The sequence below is a fragment of the Molossus molossus genome, unplaced genomic scaffold, assembly GCF_014108415.1.
Source record: "Molossus molossus isolate mMolMol1 unplaced genomic scaffold, mMolMol1.p scaffold_m16_p_19, whole genome shotgun sequence".
Taxonomy (NCBI): Eukaryota; Metazoa; Chordata; class Mammalia; order Chiroptera; family Molossidae; genus Molossus; species Molossus molossus.
Genome location: NW_023425354.1, coordinates 12,863,333 through 12,883,594, shown reverse-complemented (window position 1 = coordinate 12,883,594; position 20,262 = coordinate 12,863,333). Strand labels below are relative to the sequence as shown.

Below are 20,262 nucleotides of genomic sequence, written 5' to 3'. Positions count from 1 at the left end.
CAGGCCTCCGGAGCGGCTGGGGCGGCGGGACTTGCGCACGCCTGGGAGGAGACCTTGGCGTCGCGTCGCCAAGGTAACCCTGGCCCGGGAAGCAGGCGATGGCCGCCGGGACAGGAGGGAGCTGGGGTCATCCCCCTCCGCAGAGTGCGGCCCCGACGGTGAGGGCTGAGCAGGGGCAGAGCCTGCCTTTCCCGGGGAGGCACGGGGCGATGGCAGAGTTGGGAAGCCGGCCCTGGGGGCGGGCGGGTGGGAGGGGTACGAACGTGGAGGGAATGGTGGGGGGTGAGGAGAGCGACCCCGCCGTAGAGGAAGAGACTTGGCAGGGATGGGGAGGCCGAGAGGGGCGCCAAGGGAATTCGGGCGGCCCCTTTGGGGTTAGGGAGGCAACTGGGGAGGGGGGCTGCGGGGGAAAGTTGGCTCCCCAATCCCTTCTCCGCTTAGCCTGGCTGAGTCACTCCCTCCCCCCAGCCCTGGGTGACTGTCCTGCAGCCCCTCCAGTGGGCCGTCCCACAGACACCCCCCCACCCAAGCCGCGTGAAGGAAGGTGAGACTCGGGGCTCCCTCCTGCGCCTTACCCCACCCCTCCCCGAATGTGTCTGGATGTTGGCACTGCATCTCCACCCTCTTCTACCTCCCCGAGCTGGGTGTGTGTGTGTGGAGGGGGAGGCCCCAGGGTCTGGGCAGAGGGCTGAGGGGGGTGCGGGGTGGGGGGTGGGGGTGAGGGTGGAGAGCTGGCGTGCAGGCTGAACCCAGTCCCCTAGACCTGCTGGAGCTGATGATGCTGCAGAACGCGCAGGTGCACCAGCTGCTCCTGAGTCGCATGGTGGCAGCATCGCTGAACCCCTGGCCCGCCTTTTCTGGCCCACAGGTGCGAAGGCTGAAGGGGGGTGGGGGCACTGGGGCCGCCCATCTGCAGGTCCAGGGGTGGGGATCCATCTGGGGTATCCCCTTGAGAGAGGGACCAGGTGAAAGAGGAGCAGGAAGCCAGCCCACACCTATCTGACTGGGTCTGTTTGGCATCTGTTATGTGCCAACCTCCATGGAGGAGGGTCTCTAAATCCAGATCACTCAGGTCTTGTTTTCAAGGAGGTGTCTCTGCAGTGTGTCCCTCACTGGACTGCAGGCCCAGGAGGACAGGTGCCATTGTACCCTGGGCCTACAGGGTGCCTGGTACTTACTAGGGTTGAACAAGTGAATGAATAGCTGGATGACTATGAATGCCAGGCAACTTTGGCTGGACTGGCACAGGAGAGGTGCAATGGTGCTCACCTGGTTGGGGGATGAGGAAAGGCTCCTTGGAGGAGCAAGTGGCCTTAGAACCAGCCCTTGCGAGCCAGGTGGGATTTTGACGATTGGAGGCAGGTGTGTGTCCACCATCCAGGCTGGCTGAGCCCTCCAGGGGCCCTGGGAGGAGGGCTCTGGGGCCTGGGTGCAGGCCAGGAGCAGCTTGCTGGACTCCCACCCCAACTCTGGAGTCAAACCTGGTTTCTTCCAGTCCCTGCTCAGCCTCTGATTAGCTGGGTGACTTTAGACAAGTTGCTCAACCTCTCTGAGCCTCGGTTTTCCCATCTGCAAAATAAGTGATGAATGTCTCTAAAGTGCTGTGTGTGTGTGTAGTAAACAGCAACCAACAGTAACCATTTGATGATGCACATTGGAAAATAATTTAGAGGAACGGAGGGGTGGGGGTAGAGAGAGCCTGAGCCCATCTCACCATCCCCCTCCCTTCGCACAATCCCCAGGTCCATGTGGAGGGTCCCAAGGAGGAGAGTGAAGAGGAGGAGGAGCTGGAAGCCCAGGAGGAAGGGCCTTTGGTGTTCCACCACCATTACCTGCCCTGCCTGATGCCCGCTCTGGGCCCCTTGCCGCCCTGGCCAGTGCCTTTCGTCCCCCCTCCCTCACATCGGCCCCACTTTCAGGATGCATCCAGGATTCTGCAGCGCCCTCCTGCCTCCGGGAAAAGGGGGGCGTAAGTGAGGCGGAGGTCTGGGCCCTGCCGGGGCCCTGCTCTGGCTGGGTGGGAAAGCTGCCTTGGGCTGGGGGTGGGGAGGAGGCCCAGAGGCCACTTCTGAGGGGGATATTTCTTTTTTCATCCCCATCTCAGGAGAGCCGTGCCCCCACCGCCACCCCCCAGTGCCACAGGGACTGTGGGTGCAGATGTACCCCCGGCTTCAGGTAGGGGCAGGGTGGGTGGGCAGCAGGACCCAGGCCTAGGGGTGGGTCAGGAAGCCAGGAGGGTCATGTGTCCCTGAGGGGGGACTGCTATTGTCACTGCTGCGGGCAGCTGGCCTGTCCTCATCCCTTTCCCTCCTCGGGGTCCACTGAGGGAGAAGGGAATCAAGGTGAGGGTGCTGTCTCCCCCACCCAGATTACTACGATGCTGAGAGCCTACTGTGAAGACAGACGCTGGCCCAGGGACCCGTACCAGCTTCACCGCAGGGCCAGAAACAGCCCTAGAGTCCCCAAGTGCCCCTCTAGTGCTTAAAGCCACACCTGGCAGTCCTTCTCTGCCTCACTCCAACCAGCCCCCCCCCCCCAGGTGAATCGGGCTCCTCTCCATCCCACTAAGACTGAGCCAGCCTGACTCCTCGCCGGAGGGCTTGTTAGAGCATGCTCAAGCCATGAAAATCCAACTTCGCCCCACTGTTCCCTGCCCGGGTGAGGGGAGGCTGGAATTCAGAGCCTTCCCTGCACCGCCGTCCCTCACCCCTCCCTCTGGGAAGGCCAGGGCCGCGGGTCTCGGTCAGGCCTAATGATGGAGCAGGAGGTGCGAGGAGAAGACGGATTTCGTTGTCCAGAGCTCTCTAGGCCGAGTGATGTGGGAGAATCCTGACCGGGAGGGCTCTGGAGCTGAGCCAGTTCCCTTGGGGCCCCCACCCTTACCCCAGGAAGCTGGCTCTGTCGGTCATGTCCTGCTCCAGCTGGGAGTGGCCCGTTTGGGAATAGAGCATCTCTGCCCCTCCATGAGAGTGGGTGCCCCAGGGCCTGGGCTGGCCAGGAAGGCCCCTGTGAGGGATGCTGAGGAGACATCTAGGGAGAGAAGTCTGGGCCTGATGAGTCACCTTACTGGCTACTGAGTACTCTCCCAGGGGGAGACACTGAGGCACAGGGTTAAGTCCAGGTGTTTGTATTCAGACTAGAAACGTCCCCAAATCCTCTGTTGCTTGTCACTGTCCTTCAGCTAGGGCTGGACCGGTCCTGAGGGCCGCAGGAGTTCCCGGGGCTACGCCTGGTAGGCCTGCCTCAGTCTGCTCCAGGCTGCCTGCACCCCGTAGCTGCCTATCCGCCGCTGGTGCCACTGCTGGCCGAAGATGAAGCACAGCAGGACGGACGACACGAACAGCAGCAGCAGCACCGACACGACTGTGATGATGATGACCATCTGGTTGTCCTGCCCGGGCTCTAGGGAAGGAGGGGCAGTGGGCTTAGAATCTTCTGGTCCTAGGTGCCAGGGCCCAAGGCTGCGTGGAGGCCCACCCATCACCTACCCTCCCCCCGCCATCCTGCGGTCACCCTGTGATACAGGGTTACAGACATGAGTAGCACTAACTAGGGGACCAGCCTGGCCTCGATGAGACTGAGGGCAGCATGGCACGGTCCAGGCCAGCTTCTCTCTGGGCAGAGCCGAGTGAGTTTCTGCCAAACGCTCTGAAGATAGGGAACACCTTGGCCATCGAGAGTCACAGAACAGCGGAGTTTCTAGGAGACCTTAGGGGTCAGTTAGGTCAAACTCTGCATTGTAGAAAGGAGCCAAGGCCAGAGAGAGGAGGAGGACTTGGTCAAGGTCACACAGCTCACCAATGACCCAGCAACTAGTCCAGGTCCACGCTAGGGACTTGGAGCGCGCTGCAGGGAGGAGAAAGCATAGGCGGGAACCCTCGGGATTGGGGGTAGGGCCCTGGTGCCTACCCTCTGAGCTGGCAGGCTGGGCTAGGGTGAGGGCCCTGTCCTTCCCTCCATCCCCTGGGGGTCTCCCCCTCACCATGGATCTCCAGCACCTGGGGCTCCGAGGTCCTGCGAATGATGCCCCCGCCACGAGACCGCAGGTCCAGCTCAGCCTGGCAGGAGAAGTTGTGACGACCGTCGTCCTTGTGAGCCGTGCTATTGTGTGTGATCACGGCTTCTTGTGGGGCAGCTGTCGACCTCCCAAAGGTCTGCATGTGCAGGGGCTCCTTGCCACGGAGCAGGGTGAGGGTGAGGTTCTCGAGGGGTGCCACGGCCTGCACCCTGCACTCAATGGTGAAGGATTTGCCCACGGTCACCCAGGTGGGCTGCAGCTTCAGCAGCACTTGCTCTGGAGGGTCTGCAGGGAGACAGTGGGAGGTCTGGTGAGGGTGGAGGTGCGGCCGCGCAGGCCCACCCAGCCGAGAGCATCCCCCGCAGCACTGTGCTCTCGGGCCCCTGGCTGGACTGGTGGAGGAGGAAGGCGGCCGGGGCCTGGCCTGCCCCAGAGTGTGAAGACAGGGAGAAGGAAGTAGTTCGGGGTGAAGGTTGTATCGGGTGGCGGTTTTATGAACATGACAGTTTCTGGAATGGACAAGAATAAAAGTGGTCAGATGTCTGCAAAGAGAGGGACCAGAAACCGTGCAACCAACTAGGAAGACATAAATGCCTGCATCTGTCTCCTTCCTCTCCAGAAATTAAACACTCATTTCAAAAATTAATAGTTGGGTGAATGTGTCTGGAGACTTAGAAGGGAGCGCTCCCTGGAACCGGGCTATGAACTGTGAGGTTCTCACTTAAAAGGTGAGGGCTGAGGTCAGACCTGACTTAGTTCTGTAGGGTCAGGATCGCAGCCACCTCGATCCCTTATGAAACAGGTCCCTTGGTGTGGCCTGGATTTCCCTTTGACCCGGAATACCTGGCCCCCATCACCTCAGGGTAACATGGGTTTAGGACATCTTTCTAGCCATTCAATCCACTGACATCAGTAATGGGAGGCCCTGAGCGATGCCCTTAGTGCTGAGATGTTGAGAGAATCCTGGCCTGTCCAGAAGGTGTCCAAGGCTCATGGGCAGGTGTGTGTGTGATGGTCCCACATTTGCCAAGGACCATCAGGGGAAGATAAAAGCACCTGGTGACTCCTCAACCTTCTCACAATGAGGTGAAGGGGCCACTGGAGCCCTCCTGATGGTGCCCCCCTATTCTTCATGGGACGTGGGGTGTCCCGCTGATGGGGGCAGCTACTGAGCTGGGAGGAGGCTGTGAGCACTGCAGGGGTGGAGGTGGAGGGAAAAGGACTTTTAGTTTGTATAAACCTCGCCTGGATCACCCTCTTCTGAGCAAGCGTCAGAACTGAGGTTGCCGGCAGGCTCAAGGAGGCCAGCAAAGGGTGTGAGCAGACTCTGAGCCCATGGCCTGGGCACTGCTCCCTGCCACTCCAGGAGCCCAGAGAGGTGGAGGTCATGCCGGGGGCTCCACCCTGGGGCAGGAGGGCCTGTGAGAAGCACTCACGGTACACGCTGATGCTGGCGTTCGCAGACACCTGCTTCCCAGAGCAGGTGAAGTAGCAGTACATGACCGTGTCCTCGGAGATGTTGGAGAGCCTGTACAGCTTCCACTGCGGTTGTTCGTCCAGCAGAGTCTTGCTGAGGGTGGTCTCCACACCACCGATCTCTGGCTGGAGACAGCTGGTACTACAGTTGACCTCCCAGGACCCTCCGAGCTTCACCACCTGCTGCTCTGGCCACATGTATACCTGGAACGCCTCCTCACCAGACCCTGGAACACCAGAAACTCTGGGCAGAAGACATCTCCACTGTCCTGCCCAGTGAAGCTGCCCACCACTGGCAGTCTGATCAAGGTGGAGGGGCCCAAGAAAAAAGGCCAGGGATGGTCTCCTCTGCTCCTTGACCCTTGACCTTTGACCCTTGTTCAGGCCTTGTGGAGCCCGGGAGGCTGCCCTTGAGCTGTCTTCCTGCCTCTGGTTGCCCTTCCTCTAACACATCACCTCTAGCTAAGTCTTCCTCATGCACATCTGTGTCCATGGAGATGGATCCTATTTGACCTTCAAGGCCCAGCCCTAATGTGCCCTCCATGAAGGCCTCTCTGAGATGGAGGTGGACTGCGGCTTCTGAGCTCCTGTGGCCCAGGGTTCAACCCATCCCTCCCTCCTTTCCTTTCTTTGTCAAATAATTTTTGAACACCTGGTATATGGTACTGTTCAAGGCTCTGCAAGAATGAGCAAAGCAGACCAAACCCTGTCTTTGCAGAGCTCACATTCCAGTGAGGGAAACAGACAACAGCAAACAAATATCCAGTCCAGACGCTCAACCACTCAGCCCTTCGGTGGTGGTACATACCGAGGGGCAAGATAGGCGCTTTGCAGACAGTTAGAGCTGCATGGGAATCCTGAGTTCACCATAAGGTTACGTAAGGTTTCGAGCTATGTAACTTTAGGCAAGGTACTTTTTCTCTCTGAGCCTCAGTTTCTTCATCTATAAAATGGGCTAGTGATTCCTTTCCCAGTGTTGTTGTGAAGGTAAAATGAGATAGCACTTTAAAAGCACTTGGCAGGCCTGGCTGGTGTGGTTCAGTGGTTGAGCATCGACCCACATACCAAGAGGTAGCTGGTTCGATTCCCGGTCAGGGCACGTGCCCAGGTTGTGGGCCCGATTCCCAGTGGGGGGGCGTGCAGGAGGTGGCCGATCAATATTCTCTCTCATTGATGTTTCTATCTCTCCCTTCCTCTCTCTCTCTAATGTCAATAAAGGAAAAAATAAATAAGTTTACAAAGAAATAAACAAAAGCATCTGGCAGGTTGTCTAAAACAGGGTTGTTGACACATGGTGGCATTTTCCCTTAGTCCCCTTGACTGGTAGGAGTTTCACTTTTGCTCTGAAGGTAGTCAGAAGGTGAGGCCCTCTGCTGCCCCCTTCTGTCCCCTAGGCCACACCTGAAGACCAGCTAGGGCATGCCTTCACCTTCTCTTGAACCCCAGCCTCCCTTCACCTCCTCAGGCCCCTACCCAGCCGCCATGTAGTCTCCACCGCCTGCCACATCCACTCGCCACGAAGCTGTGGGGCTATTCAACCTGGTGTCCAAAAGGCCAGGCCCCTCACCTGCTGCCCAGGGTCACAAGAAAGCCAGGTTGCCATAGCATCTGGAACCCATGGCTGGTGGCCACTATGTTCAAAGCCTCAGAGACTTCAGGGTCAGCACCACCACCCAGAGGCAGCCCACCCTCTGGGCTGGCACGTGCCACAGCAGGAACCCCAGGCAGTGGCTCACCTGGGCAGACGATCAGGGCAAGGAGAGCCATGGGCAGGCCCCAGCAACAGAACGGGGACATCTCAAATGGCATCCACGGGCTTGCAGCTCAGGGGCCCTGAAGAGGACAGAGTGTGGATCAGGGAGTGACCTGAAATCCAGCGGAACCGCCAGCCTTTTCTAAGCGGGTGACTGCATTTCCTCTCATTATCTGAGCAGTTCTTGGGAAGCCACGTGGAAGGCAGGCCCCAGGGCTGCAGGCCTGCAGGAGTCCAGGCAAAGGAAGTGGGACGCTGCTGATAAGTGGGGCCATGACTCGATCCTCGGGCATGCTCAGTTTAAAGATGAGTGCCCACGCGTGGACAGGCATGTGTATGTGTGAGTAACGTGCGTGCACACGGGGTCCCGGTGCACCGTGTGGGCACAGAAGACAGTGATGACCACAAGCCCCAGATCTGGGGAACCCCAAATCTCACAGGACACATTGTTGGGGTCCCCTCTGGGAAGAAAATATCCGAAGTCAGGACCTGTCCCGGACAGAGGCACCACAGCAAAGCAGATAAAGAGCTGGGCTCTTCCCGGGCGTCGCTCCAGCTAACAGCCCAGCACAGGTCTACTTAAACCTCAACCTCAGCTCTGGCCGGTTTGGCTCAGCGGTTAGAGCGTCCACCTGCGGTCTGGAGAGACCCGGGTTCAGTTCCCACTAAGGGCGCGTACCTCGGTTGCAGTTTGTCCCCGGCCCTGGTTGGTCGTGCGGGTGGCAGCCACTCGATGTGTCCCCTTCACGTCGATGTTTCCCTCTCTCTCTCTCTTCCTCTCTCTCCCTCCCACTCTGTCTGTACAAAAAATGGAAAAATGTTCTCGGATGAGGATAAAAAAAAAACAAAAAACAAACCTCAACCTCAGCCCTGGCCGGTTTCTCAGTGGTTAGAGTGTCGGCCTGCGGTCCAGAGAGACCTGGGTTCGGATCCCGCTAAGGACATGTACCTCAGTTGCAGTGGTTGGGTCGTGCAGGTGGCAACCACTCAATGTGTCCCTTTCACATAGATGTTTCTCTCTCTCTCTCTCTCTCTCCCTCCCACTCTATCTAAACAAACAAACAAACAACAAAAAAAATGAGAGAATGTCCTCGGGTGAGGATTAAAAAACAAAAAAACCCTCAACCTCAGCCTCAGCCTGCCCCTGACTCAGCTGGTACAGGGACAGTTTGGGGCACAGAGCCTCAAGAAATGTTTCCATAATAGTCCCCAGCAGCCCAGGCAAAGACAGAGGTGATGGGTTCGGTCTGGCTGCAGCCCAAGCCCCAGCCTCCGTTTCCATACCTGGTTTACGGGGTCTCCTCTTCCCCACCAGGCCGGGAACCTTGGTCGGGGGTTAAGGCCTGAGAAGCGGGTGTTTCTAGGAGGTTTTGTCACCTGCTGTGGGGATCCCCAGAAGCAGGGAGCAGGTGAGGGGGGTTCTGACGGTGGGGAGGGTCTTGCCAGGAGGCTTCTGACCCTGCCGCATCCAGCCTTCTATTGCCGGAGTCGTGGCCGGGAGGCCCTGGGGCCTGGCCTGGGAGAGACAGACAGGAGCAGGCTTCCTCGCTCTCTCGGGCACCCGAGATGGGGCCTTCCCAAAGCTGCCCAGCACTTTCCGGGCTCAGGCCAAACTTTGTCCCTGGGTGGGGAGGCATGGTGAGGTCATGCCCTTCTCTTGGGCTGCTGAGGTCAAAGGCTGCTCCCGTTGTGTGCAGTTGCCCGGGACAGGCCACTGGGCCTCAGGGTGATGCAGAGAGAGGACGGAGAAGACAGTGAAGCTGCCCCCAGCCCAGGGGCCTAGACAATGGGCCTGCTGTGGCAGAGGCTCTGTGGTCTCCACTGGGTCTGAATAACAACAACAATATCTACAAAAATAATAACAATAACAGTAACATGATAGTGAACATTCACTGACTACAGGTCACAAGCGTTACACAAATATTAACTAATTAATCCCCCAACTCCATAAAGTAGGTACTGTTACTGTCCCCATCTTACAGAGGGGGAAACTGAGTCACAGAGTGATTTAACTCATTTGCCCAAGGTTGAACACCTAGAAGACAAGAGTGAGCATAATGAGCAAGAGGCAGCCTGGTGGCCGCTGAAACCCATCAGAGCAGGGGCAGAAGGGTTCTCGAGGGCTCGACCGCTTGGGAGGGAGATGCAAGGCAACAGAAGGACAGAGAAACTGCTGGCCTTCCTTGCCAGAGGAGTTTGGGAAAGGTGGACGGTTCATGTTGGGAGAGCTCCAGTTTCTAGAAGGAAGAGTACCTGAGAGCCCGGCCCACACGCAGCTGGGCCAGACTGACTGTCCCCACAGGTCCCTGCGAGGCTCCTGAGGCCCGGAGAAGCCTCAGGTCGGGCCCTGCGCTCACCAGCCGCCGCTCCCACCACCCACTCCTCCTCTGACCTCTCCCATGGCCCCTGGCAGGCCGTCCCCGGTGGGGCACACGGGCACGTGAATGCGCCCTGCATTCTAACAGCTCGCAAGCCCATCTCCCCCTCCTGCTGGCCGGCCACCCCCGAGAGCAGAAGCCGAATCACACGTTCTGCTCTCTCCACCAGAAAATGACACTGCCTGGCACACAGCAGGTCTTAATCACTGTTCAGTGGGTAGATGGATGGCTAGGTAGATCAGCAAATGAATGAAAGACATAGTCTTTGTTGTTGTCGTTAATCCTCACCCAAGGATTTCCATTGATTTTTTTTTTTTTTTTAGATAGAGTGGAAGGGAGAAAGGAGGAGGCAGAGAGACAGAAAAGAAAACATTGATGTGAGAGAGATGTATCAGTTGGTTGCCTCCCACATGACCCTGACCAGGGATAGGGATCAAACCTGCAACCCAGGTGCACACCTTGGACTGGAAAGACCAGGAATTGAACCTGAGACCCTTTGGTCACAGACTGAGGATCTAACTGTGGAGTCAAAATGGCCAGGGCAAAAGACATAGTCTTTTTTTGTTTTTGTTTTGTCTTCACCAGAAGACATTTTTTCCATTTTTTGTTTAGATAGAGTGGGAGAGAGAGAGAGAGAGAGAGAGAAACATCGACGTGAAAGGGACACATCGAGTGGCTGCCACCCACACAACCCAACCAGGGCCGGGGACAAACTGCAACTGAGGTACATGCCCTTAGTGGGAACCGAACCCAGGTCTCTCTGGACCATAGGCCGACCAGTTTGGCTCTAACCGCTGAGCCAAACCGGCCAGGGTGACATAGTCTTGATAAACAATCCAAACAATCTTTCTTTGGGTCCACTCGGCTTATCTTTCTCCTTATGCTGATGTCTCTGCTGGCCCCCAGGCTGACAGCATAAACAGGGACAGCCAGGGTCCCTTAGTCCCCAAGGATGGGTGTTAGGAATTAGGCCTGGGCAGGGTTTTCCCTGGGACCTTCTGAAAGGGAACTGGTAGGAACTAACCTTCCCCTTCCTGGTCCGGATAGGTGCCCGGGAGTCAGCAGCTGTGCTCACACGAAAGGGGAGGGAAGAGGAAGAGGGAGAACTTCTAGCCACCGCCTTGCCTCCCAAACCTTCTTTCCTGCTTGGAAAACCCCTCCCGCTCTGCTTTCTTTCCAGAGTGTTACAAACCATTCACACCATTCTCTCCGCCCCGCTCCTTCAACCGCCAGCTGACAAACACTCAGAGGCACTCTCTGGCCCTAAGCGGTTCTGGGAGCTGGATGATTCAGAACTGAGCTCTGTGTACAAGACAGCAGCTGGGCACCGGAGGACCACGGATTCTGGAAGAGTCCAGAGAACTTGGAACCTCAGTTTAGGAAGTGAGCTCCTCTCTTTTCTTTCTTTCTTTTTTTAAATCCTCGCCAAGGATATTTTTTCATTTATTGTCAGACAGAGTGGGAGAGAGAGAATGAGAGAAACATTGATGTAAGAGAGACACCTTGATTGGTTGCCTCCCGCATGACCCCAACCAGGGCCGGGGACCAGGCCGCAACTGAGGTACGTGCCTTTTTTTTTTTTTTTTTTTTTTTGTTTTTTGTTCAGATAGAGTGGGAGGGAGAGAGAGGAAGAGAGAGAGAGAGAGAAACATCAACGTGAAAGGGACACATCGAGTGGCTGCCACCCCCACAACCCAACCAGGGCCGGGGACAAACTGCAACCGAGGTACGTGCCCTTAGCGGGAACCGAACCCAGGTCTCTCCGGACCGCAGGCCGACGCTCTAACCACTGAGCAAAACCGGCCAGGGCGAGGTACATGCCTTTGATCGGAATCGAACCCGCGACTCTTCGGTTCGAGGGCCGACACTCTAACGGCGGAGCCAAACTGCCCAGGGCATGAGCTCCTCTCTTCCACAGGGCTGACTGGATCTTAACCCAGGGACTTCTCCCTATCGCTTCTAGTCCTTTCCACAGGAAACAACGTTCAGCTTAGACCTGTGTTCCCAGCAAATCCATCTTTCAAGAACCACGATGAAATAAAGATACAGAGAAACAAAGACGGAGAGAGCTTATTTCCAAAATGCCTACCCTAAAGGAGCTTTTAAAGACAGGTGTCAGGTAGAATAAAAAATGATCACAGGACACTCTTCTATGTAAGAAGGATGGGTAAAAAATTAAATGGCAAATGAGTATGTAACTCCAAACATAACAACATTTATTTGAGGAGTTAAAAAAGTTTAAAATTAAAATACTGTACAATAACACATAGGAGAGGATTACAGTGAAAACAGTCTAACCAGTTTGGCTCCTTGGTTAGTGCATCAGCCTGCAGACCGAAGGGTCATGGGTCAAGGGCATCTACCTGGGTTGCAGGTTTGATCCCTGGCCCCCATCGGGGTCGTGTGGGAGGCAACCAATCAATGTGTCTCTCTCACATCCATGTTTCTCTCTCTCTCTCTCCCTCCCTCCCTTCCACTCTCTACAAATCAATGGAAAAATATGCTCAGGTGAGGATTAATAATAATAATTTTAAAAAGCATTCTAGACTCCTATGTTGTGTAGAAGAGAGAGTGCACTTTAAGTAATAGGAGTACAGTGAAATTTCAAGGAAACCTAATAGAGTTTATAAATTCTAAACCACCAGAGAGGATTGAATGTTATGAAAACAACCTTCAATCAATAAAAAAAAGTTAAATAAGGATAAAAGCATAGAAAAAGTAGGACAAATGTAAATTTTCAAAAAGAGACTATTAAAATGCCCAGATTTGTAATAATCTCAATAAAGATTTAAAAACTAGCTAGAGTTAAAAGACAGAGATTGTCCATTTTTGTTCGTTTGTTTGTTTGTTTTCAATCCTTGCCCTGTGTTAATCTATTACTGCCCGATGTCTGGATTTAACGCAGGGCTCATACCTCACATTCATACATCAGTCACAGCAGAGCTGCCAGGGGAGAGGAGCGGGCTGGGACCTATGATCTTTACAGGTTCTCAGAGTCTGAATGTGATTCAGGCTGGTTCCCCTTGGAAACGACTGACAATGGGCGTGGCCTGGATCTTGCTACATGAGGATGGAATGGCTGGGAGCCAAAGGATGGAAAAAGATATCCGGGCAAACACGATCCAGAAGAAAGCCAGAAAAGCTCTATGGATATCAGACATAGAGGCCTTTTAAGATAAAAATATTTATCAGGAATAGCATAAGTGCCTAAATTAAAAGGTCAATTCACCAGGAAGTTATAATAGTCCTAAACATGGAAGCAACTAGCTTCAAAGGACTACATGAGATAAAACCCACACCATCATAGCAAGAGATTTTAATACACTCTTTTCAACTATGAATAATGAACCAGACCAAAAAACAAACAAACAAAAACAATAAATGAATAGAAGAGCCAAAACACAATTTAAAAGCTTGGATGAACCTATAAATTAGAGAATACAAATATTTTTAAAAGATAAGTTTTAAAATTTCATATATTTGGTAATGTAAAAATATGCCCCAAATAACCCATGGGTTAAAGAAAAAAATAGTAGTAACACATTTTTAAATATTTAGAATTAAATGGTAATACAAAAAAAAAAATGTTGAATTGTAATAAAAAAAATGTTAAACATGTTAAAATTTATGGAATGCATCAAATGTGGTACTTAGAGGAATTTATAGTCTTGAATGATTGTATTAGAAAAGAATCTGAAATAAGTAAGTAGTCAAGAAGTTAGAGAAAGAAAAACAAAGTAAACCCAAAAGTAAACTCAGAGAGAATAATAATGAGCAGAAATCAATAAACTAGAAAACAAAGTAGACAAGATCAATCAAGCCAAAGTTTAGTTCTTGAAAAAACTAACAGAACAGGCAAATCTCCGGTAAAGTCTATTTATAAACAAAAGAAAGCACAAGTAAGCATTACTGGGAATGAAAACAGGAATATTACAAGAATAAAAAGGTGTGCCCTGGCCGGTTTGGCTCAGCAGTTAGAGCGTCGGCCTGTGGTCCAGAGAGACCTGGGTTCGGTTCCCGCTAAGGGCACGTACCTTGGTTACAGTTTGTCTCCGGCCCTGATTGGGTCATGCAGGTGGCAACCACTCCATGTGTCCCTTTCACGTCGATGTTTCTCTCTCTCTCTCTCTCCCTCCTACTCTATCTAAACAAAAAATGGAAAAAATGTCCTCGGGTGAGAATAAAAAAAAGAAGACGTTACGAATTCACAGAAGTAGAAAGTAGAACAGTGGTTGCCACAGGTTGAGGGGGAAGGACGAGGCGGGTTGTTTAATGGGTATAGTTTCAGTTTGTATGAGAAACCTCCAGAAGTTGGTTGCAAAGCAATGTGGATGTACTTACCACAACCAACAATTGCTATCTGACCAGAAGGACTTTTAGGAAAGGACAGAATTAGTGCCTAAATTAAAGGATCAATTCGCCAGAAAGTTTCAATATTTCTAAACTTGTAAGCATCTGCCTTGAAAGAACTGCAGAGATCAAATCACCATCATAGCACGACATTTTAACTTTTTTTTTTGGTACGTGCCCCTAGCAGGAACTGAACCCGGGACTCTCTGGTCCTCAGGCCAACGCTCCAGCTGCTGAGCCAAACAGGCCAGGGCATAGCAAGACGTTTTAATACACATCTCTCAACTATGAATAATGAAGCAGACAAAAATGGTTAAGAAGGTACATTTTGTGTTATGTATACTTTTACTGCAATTAAAAATAAAAATGACTGTAAATAATTTATGCCAAGAAATATGAAACAAAATGGGTCAAATATCAGGAAAATGTAACTTACAACACTTGATCTAAGAAGAAATAAAAAGCCCAAATGGTTCTGTAATTATTTAAAAATTGCCTGGCCAGTGTGGCTCAGTGGTTGAGCACCAACCCATGCACCAAATCCCCAGTGGGGGGCATGCAGGAGGCGGCCAATCAATGTTTTTATCTCTCCCTCTCCATTCCTCTCTCTCTCTCTCTCTCTCTCTCTCTCTCACATCAATAAAAGAATAAAAATTGACTCAGTCATTTTAAACCTTTCACAAAGAAAATACCTGGTCCAGATCATTTTACAGAATTTTAAATAGAGAGAATTCTGATTTTATAAAACCTTTTTCTGAGAATGGGAAAAGCAGGAACTCTCTCTAACTTTTCCTGTGAGGCCAGTTGTAAGCTTCAAAACAAAATGAGACACATGCATGAAGAGAGTGAAACATTGGAAGCCCATCTCGCTCATGAATAGAGATGTAACAATTAGAAAAAAATAGTAGCAAAACAAATCTAGCAAAGCAAAGCCCACACCAACTGTTTACTAGGTTGGTTAACAGTAAACTTTGGTGTTCTGTGTCACATCACTTTTGCCTTCTTGTTGTTATTTTTTTCTTTCTTTTAATAGGTTTTTATTGATTTTTAGAGAGAGAAACATCCATGGGCTGCCTCCTGCACGCCCCCTACTGGGGATCGAGCCCGCAACAGGGGCATGTGTCCTGACCTGGAATCCAGCTGGGACCTCTCAGTCCATGGGACTGAGCTCAATCCACTGAGCCTCACTGGCCGGGCTTTTGCCTTCTTCTGATACCAGCTGTACCTACAGCGGATAATTCCACTGTAACTCCAAGCCTAGACTAACCTTTTGTTGCCAGTGTTCTACCTCAAGTTTTTACCATGTTTCTTTTTGCTTTTTGCCTCAGGGCTTTCTTCAGTTCCAAAGGAGCCATTTACTGCCTGCTAGTATTTCTCCAAAGTGTGGGAGAATTATGTTCCGTAATTTGCCACTTGATGGGACAGGAGCTGGCGGATGCGTGCTCCAGCCTTTGTCTTTCCCACGGGCAATTACGGGTGGCACCTTGCAAGCTTGTCAGAGGTCCCAACTGAATTGAGCTCCCTCTGCCTGTAGCTGCATCATCAGTCATGTACCTTTAAACGGATATTTCCTCTTTCCCTGTTTCTGTCTCTCTGTTTCTTTACTCCCTGCTTCTTGGAATCACCTCTCAACCTACCTGAACCTTAGTCCTTGGCTCCAGGCTCTGGTTTGGAACGAGCCCAAACTAAAAACAAACGATGCAGGAAACTGACATTTGACACTGTTTCATAAGAGCACTTAGCAAATTAGAAGGAAATGTTCTTGACCTGATAAAGAGAACTTACGAAAAACTTACTCATATTATTTTTTAAGGAGTAATTCTTAAGAACATTTTTTTAAAAAAATCTGGAACCAGACAAGGATGCTCACTATCTCTGCTTCAATTTAACATTGTACCAGAGGTCCCGGACAGTGTAGTAAGACAAGAAAAAAAAAAAATTATAGGCCTAGGGATGGGAAGGAGCAAAACCATCAGTATTTTCATATATGATTGCCTAGGTAGAAAATCCAAAAGAATGACCAGACAAGTGATTCAAAATAAGAGATTTTAGCAAAGCAGTTAGTTATAAGACCAATATCTCAAAATAAGTTGCTCTTTAGTATATCAGAAACATAAAACATATAGGGTGTCCCAAAAAATGTATACACAACTTTGAATAATTATAAAGCCAGTGTTTATTATAATACATTTCATTTTCAAAGTGTAAGAGAATCTACAGATACCCTTTGTATTTTTTGTGGAGGGGGCAAAATAAACAATTTATAGTAGAAAAATATAGGAATAACTCTACCAATACATATAGAAACCTATAGTAACAAATTATAAAACCTTATTTAAAGACATTAAATGCAATCTAAATAAGTGGAAGGCTAGTCATTATTCATAAATAGGAGATTCAGTACTATAAAGATATCAATTCTCCCCTTACTGATATACAAATTCAGTGCAATTCCAATAATCCCAATTTTTCATGAAACTTGAAAGCTGATTTTAAAAATTACACGGAAGAGCAAAAGGACCAAGCTACCCCTAAACAAGATTAAGGAGTGGAGGTTTGCTCTACTGGATATTAAGATAATAAAATATGGTATTATTATAGATGTAGGCAAATTAACCAATGGAACAGAATCAAGAGCCCAGAAATAATTGGTGTAAAACTTTGACACATACAGCGGTTGCTCTGTAGCTCACTTGGAGAAAGGAGGTCTATTAAATAAATGATGTTCGATCAACTGGTTAACTATATGGAGGGAAAAGGGGGGAAATACAGCCCTACCTCATAAATGTAGAAATCAATTCCATCTAGACTAAGGATTTATATGTGAAAGAACACTAAAAACTTTTGTAAGAAAGTATAGTAGAATGTTTTTGTGTCCTTTGGACAGGGAAGGACTTCTAAAGTGAGACCATGCAATATACAGATCATGTATCACAGCAACGTACACTTGAAACTTATATGATCTTATTAACCAATGTCACCCCAATAAAGTGAATAAAATCTTGCCCTGATGGTGTGGCTCAGTGGACTGAGAGGTCTGGGTTTGATTCCTGGTCAGGGCACATGCCTGAGCTATGGGCTCCATCTCCAGTAGGGGGCATGCAGGAGGCAGCTGATGGATGTTTCTCTCTCACATCCATGTTTCTATCTCTCTCCCTTCCTCTCTAAAAAAAACAAACAATAAAAACATAGATATATTTTTTAAAGACCCCCAAATCACCAATCATAAATAACTAACAACTTGGATTGCATTAAAGACACATAGGAACTTTTCAGAGAAAAGGAAACACATGTAAACAATAAAAAAGATGCTTTAACTCAACAGTAGCCAGGAAAATAAAAATTATAACCACAGTGGAGCCTGGGCCAGGTGACTCAGTTGGTTGGAGCATCATCCTGAACACCAAAATGTTTCAAGTTCGATACCCAGTCTGGGCACAGACCGAGGTTGCAGGTTTGATCTCTTGTGGGGACGAAGCGTATAGCAGGCCACCGACTGATGTTTCTCTCTCACATTGATGTTTCTCTCTCTTTCTCAAATCAATAAACATATCATCATGGATGGATTAAAAAAAAAAGAAAGAAAGAAAAGAAAAACCACAGTGGATACCATTTTATATCTACCTGATTGGCAAAAGTTAAAGAATCGAACAAGCACCAGATGTTGGAGAGGTTTTAGGTCAATAGAAACTCTTATCATTGCGGTGAGAGGGTGTATTAGTCTTCAGGGAAATCATCAGGCATTATCTGGAATGTTCTCATATCTCATTACCCACAATTCCACACCTGGTATGTGCCCTAGAGAAATGTTCGCACTAAGAACCGGGAGACACGTGCTGGGCTTACCTCTTGCTGGCTGTGTAACCTTTTATCAAGTCATTTAACCTCTCTGTGCTTTGTTTCCTCTTCTGCAAAATGGGATGAATAACAGTACCTTCCTAATACAGCTATGGTGTGGATTAAACATATTAAATGAATTAATATTTTTACATTTTTGAATTTACTGGTGTGACTTTGGTTAGTAAAATGATAGGTTTCAGGTGTACAATTCTATAATACATGATCTGTATATTGTAGTGTGGGTTCACCACCCCAAGTCAGGTTTCCTTCTATCATATGTATCCCCCCTTTACTCTCTTCTCCCCCCCCACCCCCTTTCCCTCTGGTTGGGTTAATATTTTTAAGTATTTACAACAGTGCCTGGCACAGTAAGTGCTGTATAACTGTTTCATAAAGGAAGAACAGGCATATGTGACAAAGCACTAAAAAAATCAAGGGAGCAACAGACACACATTCGGGGGGTAAGTCATACACAGGTAGATGCAAGACTTAGGAATAGTTCCTCCTCGTGTTGTAGGGGGCTCAGGCCTGTCCATATTACCCTGCTGCTGTACGTAATGTACGTGCATGCTAACTTATTCCGAGTGTGCCACACATTACATTTTACAAAAAGAATACCAAGGGAAAAGAGAAATTCCTACACATCTGGGAAGAGGAGGAATGTAAGGAAAGTCCCCCTGTAACAGGAGGGAGGATTTCACTAAGCTTCATCATGAATCCCCATATAATCCCCAGAGAGAGGGGACTGTCCCTTCTCCTACATATCAGCCCCGGTCCAGTTCAGATGACCCAGGTCACGCCCACGTGGGCGCTCGGACTAAAAGGCAGCCCCGACACTTCTAAATCTGTCACCCCAACGACAGAGCAGGAGAGGAAGTGAAAGGACAAAAACAGGAAACAACCACAAAAGCAAGGCCTAGGAGCCCAGGAGCTACCAGGAGCTGGGAACATCTAGTGAGAAGGAATTCTGGGACCTCCAGCCCCTCCCCCCCAACTCCACACTTACGGGGAGGGAGGGGCTACCGAGGGCCGGGAGGTGGAGGGATGGAAACTCAGGTCTGGACACTGTCCCAAATCCTTTCCACTCTGCCAAGAGTGGTGAGAAGCTGACCTTACCTGTCATCTGCTGAATGGAGTGACGGTGATGGGGAAGGAAGGGTGACCTGCGCCCCTCGAGGGGTGAAAGCTGGGTGAGAGGCTGCTGCGCGTGCTGGGGTCCCAGGCTCTAACGTGTCAGTGCAGGTTCTTCCCTTCCTTACCACCCAGAAGTCACGTGCTTCCTGTGTTTGGTTCTCAGCTCTCATTAACCTCTTTCAGTCCACTCCCCCTTCTGAAATATTGTGATTCAAATATACCCAGCAAACGATTTTACCACTTGAACCATTTTTAGTGTGCAGGTCTGTGGCATTAAGACATCCACATTGTTGCACAACCATGTCCACCCTCGTCTCCAGAATTTTCCATCTTCCCAACCTGAACTCTGTCCCCACCAAGCACTAGATTCCCCTGTGCCCCTCCCCCCAGCAACCTCCAGTTCTACTTTCTGTTTCCGAAGGACTGCTCTAGGGGTGACCTCATGTGAGTGGAATCACACAGTGATGTTTTCTTCTGCCTGGCTTACTTCACTTAGCACAATGTCCTCAAGCACATGTCAGAATTACCTTCTTTTTAAATTTTTTTAAGTTAATTTTTAATTAAAAATCAATTTTTTAATTAAAAAAATTTTAAAACTTACTGATGAGAGAGGGTTATTGTTCCACTCATCCACGCATTCATCGATTGATTCTTGTACGTGCCTTGACCGGGGATCAAACCCATGACCTTGGCATACTAAGACAATGCTCTAACCAACGGAGCTGCTCAGCCAGGGGAGAATTACCTTCCTTTTTAAGGCTGCATAATATTCCATTGTAGGAATAGACCACATTTGTTTATCTACTCATCTGTTGATGGACACTGGGGTTGCTTCCACCTTTTGGCTGTCGTGAATAATGCTGCTATAAACATGGGTGAACAAATATCTCTTCAGGTTCCTGCTTTCAACCCTTTGGGGTACATACCCAGAAGAGACATTTTTGAGTCACATGGTAGTCCTATGCTTGATTTTTTGAGAAACTGCCATACCATTTTTCTCTCTCTTTTGACGTGCAGTTTCGGCACCACTGGGGGTCTTTGATGAATGAGACAGTTGCAGGGTGGGCCACCTGTTGTCCCCTGCAGAAGACTAGTCAACCTCCCTGTGTTCAACATGCCCCACTACGAAAACCTTCCACCTGTGACCAAGAACCATTGTTCTCTCAGATCTCTTCACATCCGCCACCTCGCCCAGCAACAGTAAAACAGCTACTCTAGCAGAGCGACTTGGTTCCAAAAGACAGAAAGCATCAAAGCTGGGTGCAGAGGTGGGTGCTGGGTGGCCAGCCAGGCTCCCAGAGGCCAGCCCCATT

General features: G+C 50.2%; 2 protein-coding genes across 3 annotated transcripts; one reads left to right on the top strand and one right to left on the bottom strand.

Annotated features, from left to right (window-relative positions):
- The first annotated feature begins 21 nt into the window (after positions 1–21).
- On the top strand, positions 22–2,397 carry PRR29 (proline rich 29). Of its 2 annotated transcripts, none has more exons than XM_036269152.1 (6): positions 22–158; positions 469–544; positions 762–868; positions 1,743–1,969; positions 2,105–2,175; positions 2,369–2,397. In XM_036269152.1, the coding sequence occupies exons 1-6, from the start codon at positions 99–101 to the stop codon at positions 2,395–2,397; spliced, it is 570 nt and encodes a 189-aa protein (XP_036125045.1). In that variant the 5' UTR covers positions 22–98. The 2 variants fall into 2 exon arrangements, with proteins under 2 accessions (XP_036125045.1, XP_036125044.1); XM_036269151.1 differs by having other exon boundaries at positions 99–158; positions 490–544.
- Positions 1,645–19,144, bottom strand: ICAM2 (intercellular adhesion molecule 2). The gene is made up of 5 exons (XM_036269150.1): positions 18,932–19,144; positions 7,231–7,327; positions 5,455–5,721; positions 3,983–4,303; positions 1,645–3,402 (listed from the first exon to the last, which is right to left on the bottom strand). Exons 2-5 carry the CDS (start codon positions 7,301–7,303, stop codon positions 3,224–3,226), a joined length of 840 nt encoding a protein of 279 aa, XP_036125043.1. The 5' UTR covers positions 7,304–7,327; positions 18,932–19,144; the 3' UTR covers positions 1,645–3,223.
- Positions 19,145–20,262: the final 1,118 nt, after the last annotated feature.

Excerpts from the sequence above, each read along its gene's own strand:
- PRR29 (XM_036269152.1), top strand. The coding sequence starts at position 99 with ATGGCCGCCGGGACAGGAGGGAGCTGGGGTCATCCCCCTCCGCAGAGT. Across the intron at positions 545-761 it reads CCCAAGCCGCGTGAAGGAAG|ACCTGCTGGAGCTGATGATG; the intron begins GTGAGACTCGGG and ends CCAGTCCCCTAG. Across the intron at positions 869-1,742 it reads CCGCCTTTTCTGGCCCACAG|GTCCATGTGGAGGGTCCCAA; the intron begins GTGCGAAGGCTG and ends CACAATCCCCAG.
- ICAM2 (XM_036269150.1), bottom strand. The coding sequence starts at position 7,303 with ATGCCATTTGAGATGTCCCCGTTCTGTTGCTGGGGCCTGCCCATGGCT. Across the intron at positions 5,722-7,230 it reads TGCCCTGATCGTCTGCCCAG|GGTCTGGTGAGGAGGCGTTC; the intron begins GTGAGCCACTGC and ends CTGGTGTTCCAG. Across the intron at positions 3,403-3,982 it reads CCAGGTGCTGGAGATCCATG|AGCCCGGGCAGGACAACCAG; the intron begins GTGAGGGGGAGA and ends CTCCTTCCCTAG.